This window comes from Mobula hypostoma, chromosome 11, assembly GCF_963921235.1.
Source record: "Mobula hypostoma chromosome 11, sMobHyp1.1, whole genome shotgun sequence".
In the NCBI taxonomy this organism is placed as follows: Eukaryota; Metazoa; Chordata; class Chondrichthyes; order Myliobatiformes; family Myliobatidae; genus Mobula; species Mobula hypostoma.
In genome coordinates, this window is record NC_086107.1 from 96892953 (window position 1) to 96909116 (window position 16164).

A 16164-nucleotide genomic window follows, 5' to 3' on the forward strand; every position below is an offset into this window, starting at 1 on the left:
TTGGCCAGAATTGATTGGAAAAGAACACTGGCAGGGATGATGGCAGAGCAGCAGAGGTTGGAATTTCTGGAAGTAATTTGGCAGGCACAGGATATATACATTCCAAAGAGGAAGTAGTCTAAAGGAAAGGTGACATAACTGACTAACAAGAGAAGTCAAAGCCAACATAAAAGGGGAAATGAGGGCATATAATGGAGCAAAAATTAGGTGCAAGTTAGAGGATTGGGAAACTTAAAAACCAACAGAAGGCAACTAAAAAAAAAATCATTAAGAAGGTAAAGATGGAGCACGAGAATAAGACACTTAATAATATTAAAGAGTGTGGCGCGTGGCCAAGTGGTTAGGGTGTTGGGGTCACGATCTGAAGGTCGTGGGTTCGACTCTTGGCCAGGGCAGCGTGTTGTGTCTTTGAGCAAGGCACATAACCACACACCGCTCCAGTCCACCCAGCTGAAAATGGGTACTGGCGAATGCTGGGGGTTAACTGACGTCCTATCCCGGGGGGGGGGCGGGGGAAGTCTCGTACTCAGTCATTTCACGCCACAGAAACCGGCATAAGCACTGGCCTGATGGGCCACAAAGGCTCGGGACAGACTTTGACTAAAATTAAAGAGGATACCTAAAGTTTCTTCAGATACATATACATAAAGTGTAAAAGACACTTACACATAAAGTGTATTGGACCACTGGAAAACTATGTTGGAGAGGTAACAATGGAAAACTTCACTGTGGAAGACACTAGCAGTATGGTGGAAGTTCTACGTGTCAGAGGCGTGAAGTGTGTGAAGTTACTATAACTAGAGAAAAGGTTCTTGGGGAAACTGAAAGTTCTGACGGTAGATAAGTTACCTGGACCAGATGATGTGCATCCCAGAGTTCTGTGGAAGGTGGCTGAATAGATTGTGGGGGTGTTTGTAGTGATCTTTCAAGAATCACTAGGTTATGGAATGGTTCCAGAAGACTGTAAAATTGCAAATGTCACTTCACTGTTCAAGAAGGGAGGCAGAATAAAGGAAACTATAGGCCAGTTAGTCTGACTTCAGTGGTCAGGAAGATGTTGGAGTCGATTGTTAAGAATGAGGTCTCATTGGAGGCACATGATAAAATTGGCTGTAGTCAGGCATGGTTTCCTCAAGGGAAAATGTTGCCTGATAAATCTGTTGGAATTCTTTGAAGAAGTAACAAGCAGGATAGACAAAGGAGAATCGGTTGATATGTACTTGGATTTTCAGAATGTCTTTGACAAGGTGCCACACATGAGACTGCTTAACAAGCTATGAGCCTGTGGAATTACAGGAAAGATTCCAGCATGGATAAAGCAGTGGCTAATTGGCAGGAGGCAAAGAGTGGGAATAAAGGGAGCCTTTCTGGCTAGCTGCTGGTGACTAGTGGTGTTCCACAGGGGTATGTGTTGGGACCAATTCTTTTTATCTTGTATGTCAGTGATTTGGATGATGGAATTGATAGCTTTGTTGTAAAGTTTACAGATGATATGAAGATAGATGGAAGGCAGGTAGTTTTGAGGAAGTAGAGAGGCTACAGAAGGACTTGGATTAGGAGAATTGGCAAAGAAATAGCAGAAATAGTAGAAATAGTCAACTGATGCTGACTGACCTGCTGAGTTCCTCCAGCGCAATGTGAGTGTTCAGATGAAATAGTGTTGGGAAGTGTATGGTCATGCACTTTGGTAGAATAAGTGAAAGGGGTGACTATTTTCTATATGGAGGGAAAATTAAAAAAATAAATGGGGTGCAAAGGGATTTGGAAGTCCTTGTGCAGCTTTCCCTGAAGGTTAATTTGCACGGTTGCATCTGTGGTGAGGAGGGCAAATGTAATGCTGGCATTCATTTCAAGGGGACTAGAATATAAAAGCAAGGGTGTAATGTTGAGACTTTACAAAGCACTGTTGAGGCCTCACAGAGTACTGTGAGCAGTTTTTGGCCCCTTATCTTAGAAAGAATGTGCTGAAACCAGAGAGGGTTCAAAGGAGGTTCACAAAAATGATTTCAGGATTGAATGGCTTGTCATATGAAGATAGTCTGATGACTGGGCCTGTATTCGCTGGAATTCTGAAGAAAGAGGAGTGACCTCATTTAAACCTATGGAATGGTGGAAGGCCTTAAAAAGAGTGGATGTGGAGAGGATGTTTCATATGGTGGGAGAGTCTAAGACCAAAGGACACAGCCTTAGAATAGAGGGATGTCCTTTGAGAATGGAGGTGAGAAGTTTCTTTAGCTATGATGGTGAATCTGTGGAATTCTTTGCCACAGGCAGCTGTGGAGGCCAAGTCTTTATGTATATTTAAGGCAGAGGTTGATGGATACTTGTTGGTCAGGGCATGAAGGGATATGAGCAGAAGGTAAGAGATTGGACTGAGAGAAAATTAGATCAACCATGATGAAATGGCAGAGCAGATTTGATGGGCCAAAATTCTGCTCCTGTATATTATGGTCTTTGGACTGTGGGAGAAGACTAGAGCACTTGGAGGAAACCCACGCTGTCTTGGGAAGAACGAACAAGCTCCTTATGGGCAGTGGTGGGAATTGAACCTGGGTCGCTGGTACTATAAAGCATTGTGGTAACCATTGCATTGCTGTGCTGTGATAAAGAGAATTATCTGTTAGGATGAGGCTTGATAATTCACTGTGACAGTTGTATTCTGCTTTGTGGTATGTGTAGCTAATAGCAGAACTGTGAGATGTGAGCAGCTGACTGGACAATTCTCATGAAGTAGAACTAGGCCAAGATCACAAATGGCCATAATTTGATGCAACAGATAAAATGCTGGAGGAAGTCAGCAGGTGAGACAGCATCTGTGGAGGGAAATAAACAGTTGATGTTTTGGTGCATCTCATCTGGTTTCAACCTGAAGCATTATCTGTCCATTTCCCACCACAGATGCTGCCTGACCTGCTGTGTTCTGCAGCAGACTTTTTTTTTGAGCCAGAATCCAGCATCTGCAGTCTTTTGTCTCTCCTTTGGGAAATTTGATATTAATTCCGGAAGGCTGCAATGTTCCTAGATGGAGGATGAATTGGGCTTGTCTTGGACCTTGTATTAGTGCAGGAGGTCAGAGTGAAATGGGAAATTACACTGGAGAGCAACTAGAAGCTCAGTTACTCTGAGGACTGAACACTGTTACTACGCAAACCAATCGTCTTATCCACATTTGTTTTCTGTAGTGTGTGTGTGTGGGGGGGGGTGAACACCACTTTCTGAACACCTACACCTACTGAAGTACACTAGATTTGTAGAGGTACAAGTGAATCAGTGCTTCACTGAGACTGTTTTGAATTCCTGCATGCCGGGTAGGAAATGGGCGAAAGGGTACAGGACAGCTGAATGAGTCTAAATGTAATAGATGTTGTGGCTAGCTGCTCCCCTGAGACAGAGGGATCCAGAAAGGGAAAGGAGAAATCTCAGATGGACCATGTAGTAAGAGCACTTGGATTAGACTTGTGCTCAGCCGTTCAGACCTGAGGGTAAATTTGCTGTTAGTCTGGTATCATTCCTACTCATCATGGGCAATTTACACTGGCCAATTCACCTACCCACTGTTGTTAGACTGAATAGTTCACTAGTACAATTAGACAATCGCTTGACCTCCAAATCTACCTTATTTTCTTGTATCTTATTGTTTGTTTGCACTGCATTTTCTCTAGCTGTTGCACTTCTTTCTGAATTCTGTTATTATTTTACCTCGATGCACTGTGTAATGATTTGATCTGTACAATATGCAAGACAGTCTTTTCACTGTAAATGTGACTGTTATAAACCAATTCCAATCTGCCTGTCTTTGAGAAGTGTGAGGAAGCCAGCACAGTCACAAGTAGAATGTGCAATCTCCATGCGTGTTAGGTTGGGATTAAAATCTGGTTTCTGGCCTTGAGGCAGCAGCTGTGCCACCAATATTTTATTTAATGTTGTGAGGTGAAAATAGTTCTTCCTCAGATCTTTCTGAATCTGGAGAGTGGGTACTGAACATTGAGAGTAAGGGGGTGCAAGTACATAGTTCCTCAAAAGAAGCAAAGGTAGACAGAGTGGTGATGGTGTATGGTATGTTTGCCGTCATTAGCTGAAGCTTGAGCATAAGAGTTGGGATGTCATCTTACAGTGGTGAGACACAATGTAACAATGAGGCAACACTTACAGTACTGTGTGTAGTTCTAGTTGGAAGGATGTGATTTAGCTACAAACCGTATAGAGAAAATTCACAGTAATGTTACATTGATAGAGTTATAGGGAGAGACTGGACAGGTTGGGATTGTTTTCCCTGGAATGAACAAGGCTCAGAGGTGATGTGGTTTAAAAAATTGGGGATAGTGAGTCAATGGTTAGTTTTTTTTCCCAGGGTAGGAGGCGCCTTAATCTATAGGGAATGGGTTTGAGTGATGGAAAAACTTTAAAGGGGATCTGAGGGGCAAGATTTTCATACAGAGGGTGGTGGATATATAGAATGAACTGCCAGTAGAGGCGGGTGCAGTTACAATGTTTAAAAGGCAAGTACATGAATAAGAAAGCTTTAAGGGGATATGGAGAAAACAGGATCTTGGTTGCATGGATGAATTGGGTTGAAGGGCCCATTACCATGCTGTACAACTCTGAATTTGTTTCAATACCATAAACTTGTACTCTCTGTGCCCCTTTTTCTTTGGAACAGAAGAGAAGACAGCAACCCAGCCTATTGATTCTGTTTGTATAGCTGGAATGCTCTGTTCCGGACAACAATCTGGTGAATGTTGTTTGCACCATGTTGCATTCTTCCTACAGTATAGTGACCAGACCCGAACACATTTGTGGAGTAACCAATGTTTTATACAGTTGCTCCATAACCTCTCTGTTGTCATATTCTCTTCATCAGTTTATGAATGCTAATATCCTATCTGCCTTTTTCACCTTATCAAAATCTAGAGGCCATAGGTTTAAGGTGAGTGGAAGGAGTTTTCAATGTGACCGAAGGGACAACAATTTTTTTTTAACCAAGATACCGATATCTAAAATGTGCTGCAGGGGAGGTGGTGGCAGCAGATAAAATTACTACATTTAAAGGAAATTTAAACCAACACTTAAAAAACGATAGGAAAATGGTCTCAGATCAGGGAGATTAAAATGGGACAACACACACAAAAAATGCTGGTGAACGCAGTAGGCCAGACAGCGTCTATAGGAAGAGGTACAGTCGACGTTTCGGGCCGGGACCCTTCGTTAGGACTGTAAATGGGACATGACAAGTTATGAAGGGTATGGAATAGATGGACAACTTTTCTCCCTCTCACAGGTGAACGAAACTAAAGGACAAAGATCTAGGATAAAGGATAAGAGGTGTTTTGAAGGTACAATTTAATGTCAGAGAAATGTATACAATATACATCCTGAAATGTTTTTTCTTCTCAGGCATCCATGAGAAAAGAGGAGTGCCCCAATGAATGACAGTTAAATGTTAGAACCCCAAAGTCCCCCCCCCCACAGCTTCCCCCTCCCATGCATAGTGGCAGCGAGCAACAATTCCCTCTCCCCCACTGGCAAAGAAAAAGCATTGGCACTGCCACCGAGTACTCAAGCATGAGCAAAGCAATACCAAAGACACAGACTTGCAGTTACCCCAAAGACTTCGCATTTCATCTGGTATTCGACATACTGCAGGTTCTTTTTCTCCCTAATATGGGAGAAAGAGATGTCTTCATTTTCTTAATAAGCAGGGAGACGTAACAAACAACTCGCTGGTTTATGATGTTAAAAGTCCGTTACTTCGCTTTTTTCGAACTCTGTGCCTGAAGATTGCAAAAATCTTGGGTCTCCAGGCACACGGCAGATATCCCGACTCTCCCGACAACACATGGGTCTCCTATTGTGACACTGACCCTCGATCCGCCCGTCTCCAGAGCTCCAAGATTCTATGCATCCGAATTCGAGCTGGACTCTTAGGCTGAGCCTTTGGCCTGCCAAACGACGGCCAGTTATGGAACCCCGAGAGCGGGTCCCATTCCTGCAAGGAGCCGTAATCAACCTGTAATTCTGGATCAGGGTCGTCAAAAGAACCCTGAAAGGGAAAAATAGAGATATTAAAGATGGAAATAGAGCTGTTTCCAAAGATGCAAGCAGAGGAGTTGCCGTTGGATGCCATTAACCCTCCTAAGCTCCGCCTTCATTTTTACCCAGCGAGTGGCATGTACCTGGAACATACTAATCTGATGAATGGTGGAAACAGAACTGTACAGCATTTACATTTCGAGACAAATACTTGTACAGAAGGCTACAAGTCAATGGAAGATAGGATTAATACAGATGAGTGCTCACTGGTTGATGAGATTGTGGTGGGTTGAAAGGCCTGTTTCCATGCTGATTGACTCCAAGTCAAATAGGGATTGATTAGTGTGGTTGAGCAAAAACAGGATGGATATGGTGAGCTGAAGGGCCAGTCTTCGACTTTGCTGGTGCATTTAGAAATAATTGGCATCAAGGCTCCTCTGCTCCTCAATTACAGCTTTAGGAACCAAGCTTTCATTATGTATATCCTAGCTGAATGCATCATCTTGCACTCATCAGGATTAACTGCCATCTACCATTGCTGTCCCTGATGTATATTCCTGGCCATGTTGTGAGTCAGTCCAGGGCGGAGCTTGGGAATATACTTTTGGTCTCTTTGGCTTACTTAGATTGGCAGTCACATATGACTTAATTGTAGCTGTGCCCAGGGAATTTGCCTAATTTAGTAATCTTTTACAGAGAATTAATAACAAGAAATGGCAGATAAGCTGAATCAATACTCTGTGTCAGTCATCATGATAGAGGACACTGCAGACATTCCAAAGGTTTCTGATGAGCTGATTTCAATCACAGTAGAAGAACTTGCAGCAATTATTACCATGTGGGATAACAATAGAGAAGGTAATTGGACTAAAAGTAGACAAGTCACCTTGTCCCCAGGGTCTGCACCTGACTGTTTTAAAGGAAGTGGCTGCAGAGATACTGGAGCTATTGGATGAGATTTTACAAAATTTGCCAAGTTCTGGGAAGATACCAACAGACTGGAAAACTTACTATTGCGTAAGCAAAGAAGACCAAAAATGGGTAACCATTGGCCTATTAGGTTAATATCTATTGGAAGGATGCTGGAGTCTATAATCAACCGGATATGGATAGTTTGAGTGAGTGGGCAAAACCTTGGCAAGTGAAGTTTAATGTGGGGTGGGGAAGTGTGAGCACAATCTTACCCTTAGTTCCAATCAACAAGCTACAAAACCTGGGCCTCTGTACCTCTCCCTGCAACTTGATCCTTGCCTTCCTCACTGGCAGACCACAGTCTCTGTGGATTGGAAATAATATCTTCTCACTGGCACATCTGAAGGATGTTTGATTAGCCCACTGCTCTACTCTCTCTACACTCACAGCTGTGTAGGTCGGCACAGCTTAAACGCTATCTATAAATTTGCCGATAACACAACTATTGTTGGCAGAATTTCAGATGGTGACAAAGGCATACAGGCATGAGATAGAACAGCTGGTTTAAGTGGTGTCCCAGCAACAACCTTGCATTCAACATCAGTAATACCAAAGAATTGATTGTTGACTTCAGGATGGGAAAGTCCAGGGAATACACACCAGTCCTCATCAAGGGATCAGAAGTGGATAGGGTGAACGGTTTCAAGTTCCTAGGTGTCAGTGTCTCTGAGGATCTATCCTGGGCCCAACATATTGATTGAATTACAAAGAAGGCATGACAGTGCCTCACTATTTCATTAGGAGTTTTAGGAGAATTGGTATGTCACCAAAGACACTCGCAAATTTCTACAGATGTACCATGGAGAACATTCTAACTGGTTGCATCATCTTCTGGTATGAGGTGGGGAGGGTCTATTGTACAGGATCGGAAAAAGCTGCAGAAAGTTATAAACTCTGCCAGCTCCATCATGGGCATTAGCCTGCCCAACATTCAGGACATCTTCAAAAGGCAATGCCTCAAAAAAGTGGCATTCATCATTAAGGCTCCCCATCACCCAAGACATGCCCTCTTCTCATTGCTACCATCAAGGAGGAGGTACAGGAGCCCGAAGGCATACTGTCAATGTTTTAGACATAGCTTTTTCTCCTCTGTCATCAGATTTCCTCAGTATTGTTTTCCTCTTTTTGTACTAATTTAATTTTCTTTTAATATATACTTATTGTAATTTATAGTTTAAATTATATATTGCAATGTACTGCTATGGCAAAACAACACAATGTATGCCAGTGGTTCATGTATTTTGGTAAGAGCAATCTAAAAGCAGCTTGTCATCTAAATTGAGATGTGCAGAAAAGTGAAGTACAGAGGGAGCTGGGTGCTCTTGTGCATAAATTGGGAAAATACTACAAGTGGTATTGCAGTTTGGCACATTGACCTTTATTGCAAGAGCGTTAGATTTAGAAATGGGTGTTAGTGAAACCATACCTGGAGTATAATGTGCAGTAAAGTTTTGGTTCCCTTATTTAAGTAAGGATATACTGACATTGGAGGAATTCTTAAACAGGTTACTTCCTAGGACAGAGGCACAAGAGACTGCAGATGCTCAAATTTGTAGCAAAAAATAAAGTGAGGAACTGGAGTGCTTCCACAGATGTTGCTCACCCTGTCAAGTTTGTTTAGCAGTTTTACTTAAATTTGTGCTGAGAAGATTATTCTATCCTAAGCAGTTAAATAGACCTCCTGTATATTCTTTAGTGTATAGAAAGATCAGGGATATTTTATCTAGTGGCATCTCATGGCTGGGTGTCAAGATATTTCCACTAATGGAGAATCTTGCACTAAAACATCATTACAAGATTAAATTAGATTCATTTAAAACGAGTGCAAAAATTCTTTTCTCAGAGGATTGTGACTCTAAAATTCTTTATCCGGGAGTGTTGTTAAGTACCCCCAATGATCTAGCTTCCACAAGGACACATAAAACATTAAAAATTAGAAAATTGAGGGCTGTGGGGAGCAGTTGAGACCTGGGGAAGATCAGCCATGGCCATATTGAATGGCAAGACAGACTTGAGGGACCAGTTAGCTTCATTATGTTCTGTTGTTTAGTATGACATCTTGCTAATAAACAATCCCGGATGGTATGTCGACAGCCTAGTGAATGCTGCTATTCCTTAGCAATAGCCTCTGCTGACTAGGATGCAGCCGTCACTTTCACACCTCAGTGGCCATACTGCTCATCCCAGCTTGGCCACACGAACCTTCAACAGCAGTTGCAAGCAATTTATGAATTTGCGCCATCTGCAGTAAGGACGGGTTTATATCAGGTTCCAGATCAACATTACTGTCAGTAAAGTGTGTTTGTAGACATAATGACTCTTTCACTGCATGCTGGGAGCTCAGCAAGGTATCATTATACAGACAGACATTACATGAAGTTAGATGTTGATCACTCATAATACTGAATATGGGTCAGACTGGAGGAACAAGTGTCCTAGTTCTTCATGACTGTGGCTTTGAATCAGCCTTTTGTCATCACTTTTCAAAAAATGAGGGCAGCTTTCTGTGTGATATTTTCTCATTTTGATATTGAGATGCTAGCAGTATAACTGATTAACTAAATATTAGATAATTGCAAAAATCTTTCATCTCTTCACCTGTGTAGTGTTGTTTAGCCCAGGCAGATGGCTTGAAGTACAGTATATTTACTGTACTAGTCAGTTGGTGCTAACAACTAAGAGTTAACAGTAACTGTAGATTTTCCTTCAGTAATTCAGTATTCATGGTTCTTTTCATTGAGGATATTACCTAACCCCTGCCTACAGTTTCATTAGATAACGTAAAATATTACTTTTATTTTAGCCATTTAGCAAAACGTCTGCCATTACCAGTGGAAAATGAGCACACCCGGCCTCGGATAGACCTCATTGTATTCCTAATGGATATGCGCAGTCAGCATAGGTGAGTTGGAATGATTCTTGAAACCAGAACATCTTTGATCCATTTATGTATATCTGATAGGGGTACCGTTCCTAGAGAGCATGATTCACAGAGACTCAGTCCTCCTTTCCTGGCTTGTCTATCACTTGCCACCTCTTGCTTCTTCTCGCCCCCCTCACCTCTTTAAACAGACCATTTCTCCTGTACTTGTTTAGTTCAGATGAAGGCTTCTGACCCGAAACGGTGACTGAACATTTCCCTGCACAGATGCTGCCTGACTCAGAGTTCTTCTGGCATCTTGTTTTCTGTTCCAGATTCCAGTATCTGCAGTTACTGTGTCTCAAACTGTTATTCCTTGACAGTATCACCATTTTTAATCAAACACTTGTAAGCTGAAGAGGGATCCAAACCTCCTAATCTAACTCAATAGACATTGGTCGAGCACAGTTTACATCAATTATGTTGCTAACAGAGGAAATGGGAACTAGGGTTTCTTCAGTTTATGCCTTAACTTGGATTATTTTGAAATGTTTCTGCAACCTTTTTGTTGGAACAAGATGTAGCATACTGAAGTCATAACATATTGGTTTATTCTTCATTTTATTGTTGTCTTTTGTGTACCAGCCAGCCAGGTAATTCCATACATAAGTACATCGTGGTAGTGAAAAGGAAAAGCAGAATGTAATGTTAGTTACAGAGAAAAGTATAGAGTAGGTAGGTAAATAAAGGACCAGGGCCACAATGTGGTAGTTTTGGAGATCAAGAGTTCATCTTTTAGCATTTGAGAGATCTGCTCAAGTGTCTGATAACAGCAGGATAGAAGCTGACCTTGAGTTTTGTGGTATGTCCTCTAAAGAGTTTGTATCTTCTGCCCAGTGGGAGGAGAGAGACAGACTCAGTTTGAAGGGCCTTGATCTTTCCCCAAGGTAATGGAAAGTGTGAGGAGAAATCAGTGGAGGAGAGGCTGGTTTGCATGATCGACTGGGCTGCCTTCAACTCTATAATTTCTTGTGGTCATGGGCAAAGCAATTGCTATACAAAGCTGTGATGCATTCGTGTTATATTAACTACACATTGTCAGAATAAACCTCCCCACTGAATTGTTATTTTTATTTATTTGTTCTGATTTTCATTTCCTTTACTATTTGAATGTTATTTTAGCTTTACTCCTAGCTTCTAAATAAACGTTCTAAGTAACAATCTCAGACTCGCACAATTATTATTAATATAAAAATCAAGTTTGTATTTTAGAGTAAATTTCATGGCCTTAGTCCAAAATGCTATTTGTTCAATTAAATGCTTTTGAACTGTTTTTTGTTGTCACTTTTTCCAGCACAGGTAATATTGAGCTAAATAACTAGTTGGTGGTGAATGTCAGCCAGGAGAGTACTGTTTGTGTCTAATTAGTGCTGTGTATTTATATCCTCATAGTTCACTGCTGTCAGTTTAAATTACATACTCTTGCTTTGAGACCTTGATTCCCTGTTCTTTTGATTTACCACATTAGTTCTATCATTGAGCCAAGGCAGATACAATGAAACTGACGAAGGGTCTCGGCCTGAAATGTTGACTGCACCTTTTCCTAGAGATGCTGCCTGGCCTGCTGAGTCCTGACGAAGGGTCTCGGCCTGAAACGTCGACTGCACCTCTTCCTAGAGATGCTGCCTGGCCTGCTGCGTTCACCAGCAACTTCTATGTGTGTTGCTTGAATTTCCAGCATCTGCAGAATTCCTGTTGTTTACAATGAAACACATTGCATCAATAAGGTGGTGAATGTGGTATGATACTTCTACTTCAGTATAATCAGGCCCAGTACACTGAACTGTTGAAAGAGTCACTCTTTTTGTGGTGCTAGGATTATCTGAGTGTAGGTGGTATAGTTGTCTCATTTGCAATGTGCTTGAATGTTTGTCTTGTTGGAAACACCCCACCCCCACCCTTTTATCGGGCTTCTATAGAAAGTTGGCTAGTTAGCACTCTGCTTGCAGCCACTGGACTCAGAGGTGAGAAAGCTTCCTTTCTCGAACTCTAAGTCTAGGGTTGGTATGCCTTGGGTTTTACCAAACTGGAAGGTTAAGTTTCGACCGCCTGAACCCCGAGCTGAGCAAATACTGCATAAATACTGCCCACATGCAATTATCTGTCAGCAAAAAATAACAGATCATACACCATATACAATTATAAAGAAGCTGTATTTACTAATGTCAGCTTAATTAAACAGTTATTAAGAGAAGAAAAAGAAGAAAAAGAAAAAAAAAGGGCCTATTATAATTAAACCAGTCTAAATGAGCACAAAGTTTGAGCTCATACCTTACAAAATCTGGATAAGTCCCTTACTCACGGCACTGACTCCTCAGCACTGATCACCAGTAGAACTTCCCGTCTTGAACTCCATCAAATCCGCTCTCCAGTTGAATCGAAACTTACAGCTATCTATCCTGATGATCTTTTTCCATCTCCCACCAGTGTCCGTCACAAAATCCTCTCCACTCAGCTTTCTCTAGAACCTTCTCTAGAACCTCCTCCTAAATCCACCATCTTGATTGGCTGATCCAACATTCCTAAGTTGAACATTACAGCCCCTTATCTTTACCTGAAACCCAAACACTAAGAGCAGAACACACTGATTCTACAGAAAGCTATTAACTGAAATACCCTCAACACACATCAAAGTTGCTGGTGAATGCAGCAGGCCAGGCAGCATCTCTAGGAAGAGGTACAGTCGACGTTTCAGGCCGAGACCCTTCGTCAGGACTGAAATACCCTACAGCATTCACAGTAAAAATCTTAACATTCTCCCCTACCAAAGGTAGTCATATCCTCATGACTTTGAATTTTATCAACCCATCATTAATAACAGTTTTCCAAAGAAATTTTGTGATGTGAAGGCCTCCAATCCATTTATAAATGGCAGTGACATATCTCATGCGGGCGATAGATGCAACACTTTATTCCTTCGGTACGTCATATGCCAGTTTATTTGGGGGTTTCCTGACTCTTTGAGGCCTTCTTATCCCATTTTCAGCTTCTTTAGCATCCATTATTCCTTGGGACCTTTCCTGTCTGCTTGGGGATGCCTCCCCAGTCCATTACTTGTGCCTTCTGACAACTCAGATCCCCCTATCACCTGAGCTCAGCTTCATCCCCAATTGCACTGGAGCCCAGCTTCCCTAATCTGTCTAGCATTGTGTCTGCCTGCCCTCTGCTAGTTCCCCCCACTATCTCGAAGTCAGTGGGAAGAGATTCAGGAATCTCCATCAATTCTTGGGGAATTTGCACGTTCAGCATCTAGCTCTCTACTATATAAGCCATAGACATCCTGCGGTCAGCCAACTTGTGCTTCCCTGGTAGCCCCAAGTTCCTTATTAAAACTCTGTTACCAGGCATCAGTTGAGAGAATCTAAGGGTAATGTATACCACACCCCCATTTCCTCAGAGGCCATACAGCTTGCAGTGGGTAGGTCCTTTTTGGGTCTTTCCACTAATCGTCTTTTCCCCTCGTCCTGCGCAGAGTTTTCCTGCTAGGTGTAGGGTCCATGTTGGGCTCTGGGTCAACACGTACCTCCTGCCGTAGAGGTAAAAGGTGATTCCGGTGGAGAATTCTGACGGGACCATTCCCATCCTCTGGCTTCACCTTGAAACCTGGCACATTCAGCATCTGACTCTCTACTACATAAGGTGTAGACATCCAGCGGTCAGTCAACTTGTGCTTCCCTGGTAGCCCCAAGTTCTTTATTAAAACTCTGTCACCAGACATCAGTTGAGAGAATCTAATCTTTTGATCACATCTCCTTTCGTTTCCTTGATTTTGCTTGTTAGCAGAGCATAAGCATTTGCAGTTCTTTCCTCATGTCAGACATATACTTAAGATAAGTCTTCTGTGGCAAGTCTTCACCACCAGTCCCAAAACAGAGATCTACTGGCAATCTGGCTTCGTGCCTGAACATCAAGTAGTGTGGCAAGTGTCTAGTAGCTTCATTTTATAGTTCCTTCATTGTACAGTTATAGCAGTGAACCAAATACCCAATATGCTGACCCGACTTGCTCTTTTTGCTGATATCCAAAGTTCCAAGTCTGTCTAGCATTATCTGATTGAACCTTTCAGGCTGGGGATCACCCTGAGGATGATAGGGTGTGGTCCTCGACTTCACAACTCCAAGCATGCTCAGTAACACGTATGAGCCTACTCTCAAAATCCCTTCCCTGATCAGTGTATCCATCTTGGGAGGCCATAATGAACAAAATACTTTCCCATAATACTTTGGTGACTATGGATGCCATTTGATCCTTTGTGGGGAAGGCTTGAGGAGATCTGATATAGTGATCAGTAATGACCAAGACATTTGTCGTGATGCGGGTATCAGGCTCTGTGGAGAGGAAGTCCATACACACTAAATCAAGTGACACCCCACTCTATAAATTAGATAATGGAGCAACCCTTGTAGGCAGTGTCTTCCTCCGAATACATCGAATGCACGACTTATAGTGCTGTTCAACCTCAGGCTTCATTCGGGGCCAATAGAACCGATCTTGGACCAATCATTTGGTCTTGTCAAACCCCAAATGACCCGAATCATCATGAAGTGACTTCAGCACAATCCTCAATGCTTCTCAGGCAAAACCAACTTGGAATGCCAAGGCCTGTCCGGAGGAGATGTGACCCTGTATAAAACCAGGTTCCTCAGCTCCAGTTTTCTCCATTCCCTCATCGGTAGAGTAGGGTAGGGTGTTTCGTCTTTTCAGCTTGGGCCATATCCCCTTCAGTAACAGATGCCCAAATGGCACCTATGCAGGGGTCGCCTTGCTGGGTGATCGTCAATTCCGCAGGACTCAAGGCAAGGAACTGCCTTGTGTTCAGAGTCGTCAAGTTGCAATAACCTTGTGGAGTAGCCCAACCCGAAGCTCCCGAATGATCCCCAGCTCTACTCTGCCATAGCCTTGCCATTGGTTTCCCTGTGGCGGATAACTGGCACATTCCCTTAACACCAAAGTCAGGAACGCTCTCCCACTCTGCCCATTTCCAGCACCTCATGCGAACATTGGGACAACACATCCACATCAGTGTTCCAGCTCCTTGGTCTATATTTCAAGCTGAACTCATGAGCTGACAACTCTGCCAACCATCGGTGACCTGTGGCATCCAACTTCGCTGAGGTCAAGATATAAGTCAGTAGACTGTTGTCAGTCCTCACCTTGAACTTGGTACGAAATAGATAGTCACTTATCTACCACAGCCCATTTCAATGCCAGGAACTCCAATTTGTGCATCGGATAGTTTCATTCGGAAGGTGACAGACTCTGGCTGATGAAAGCAACAAGTCTCAACCTTTTGCCCTGGTCCTGATATAGAACACTGCCCTAGACCCTCATGGCTGGCACTGGTGTGCAGGGCATACATGTATGGCAACTGGTGGTTTGCAAAGGCCAATACAGGTGCTTTAGTCAGCAGGTGGAAGGCTTCTTCACATTTTGCATCCCATCTTTCTCTGAAAGACTAGAATAAATGTTGCCTTGTCCTTTTGTTCTCCTCCCTTTCTTCCCTAGGAGAGGGTACCCACCCAGAAGCTGATTCAAAGGGTGGCTTACTTTGGAGTAATCCTTCATGAATTTCCGGTAGTACCCACAGAATCCAAGGAAGGAGTGTAGAGCACTCACATTCTTGGGCCTTGGCCATGTGGTCACTGCCTCTATTTTGGACAGATTTGTAGCTACTCCATCCTGTGAGGCTATGTGCCAGACACAGTTGACTGATGTCTTGCAGAACTGGCACTTGTCCAGTGACAGTTTTAACCCTTCAGATTTCAGGAGGTCTCGCACCTTCAGTAGCTTTGTCTCGTATTCTTCCAGAGTGGACCCAAGCACTATGAGATCATCCAAGTACACCAGTTCCTCAAGCAGGTTCATCTCCGCAACAGTCTTCTCCATGACATGTTGGAACATAGTCAGTGCCCCTGATATGCCCTGGAGCATTCTTTCAAACCGAAAGAATCCCACTGGACACATGAGTGCCATCTTCTCCTTGTCAACTTCACTCATGGGTATCTGATATTACCCACTCCTTAGGTCCAGCACACTGAATCGTTTTGCTCCACTCAGGCATGCCAGCGCACCTGCGATCTGTGGAACAGTATATTGGTCAGGGACTATAGGCAGTTCAGTGTCCGATAGTCAATACACATTCATACCTTCCCATTCTTCTTCCTCACCACTGTGCATAGGGACTTCTTGACTCGGTGATAATTCCAGTTTCCTTCAGTTTCAGCAGATGCTGCTGAACATCT

At 42.9% G+C, this 16164-nt stretch overlaps 1 protein-coding gene across 2 annotated transcripts in view; it reads left to right on the forward strand.

Moving 5' to 3' along the window:
• The window catches only part of pane1 (proliferation associated nuclear element), a 29317-nt gene that overhangs the window by 3685 nt on the left and 9468 nt on the right, over window positions 1–16164 (forward strand). Inside the window, exon 3 of one of the 2 annotated variants that reach the window (XM_063063330.1) lies at window positions 9806–9904. The exons of the other annotated variant lie outside the window; for it this stretch is intronic. Coding sequence (XP_062919400.1) covers window positions 9806–9904 — 99 coding nt within the window. The remainder of the gene's footprint in view (window positions 1–9805; window positions 9905–16164) is intronic. 2 annotated transcript variants of the gene reach the window in all.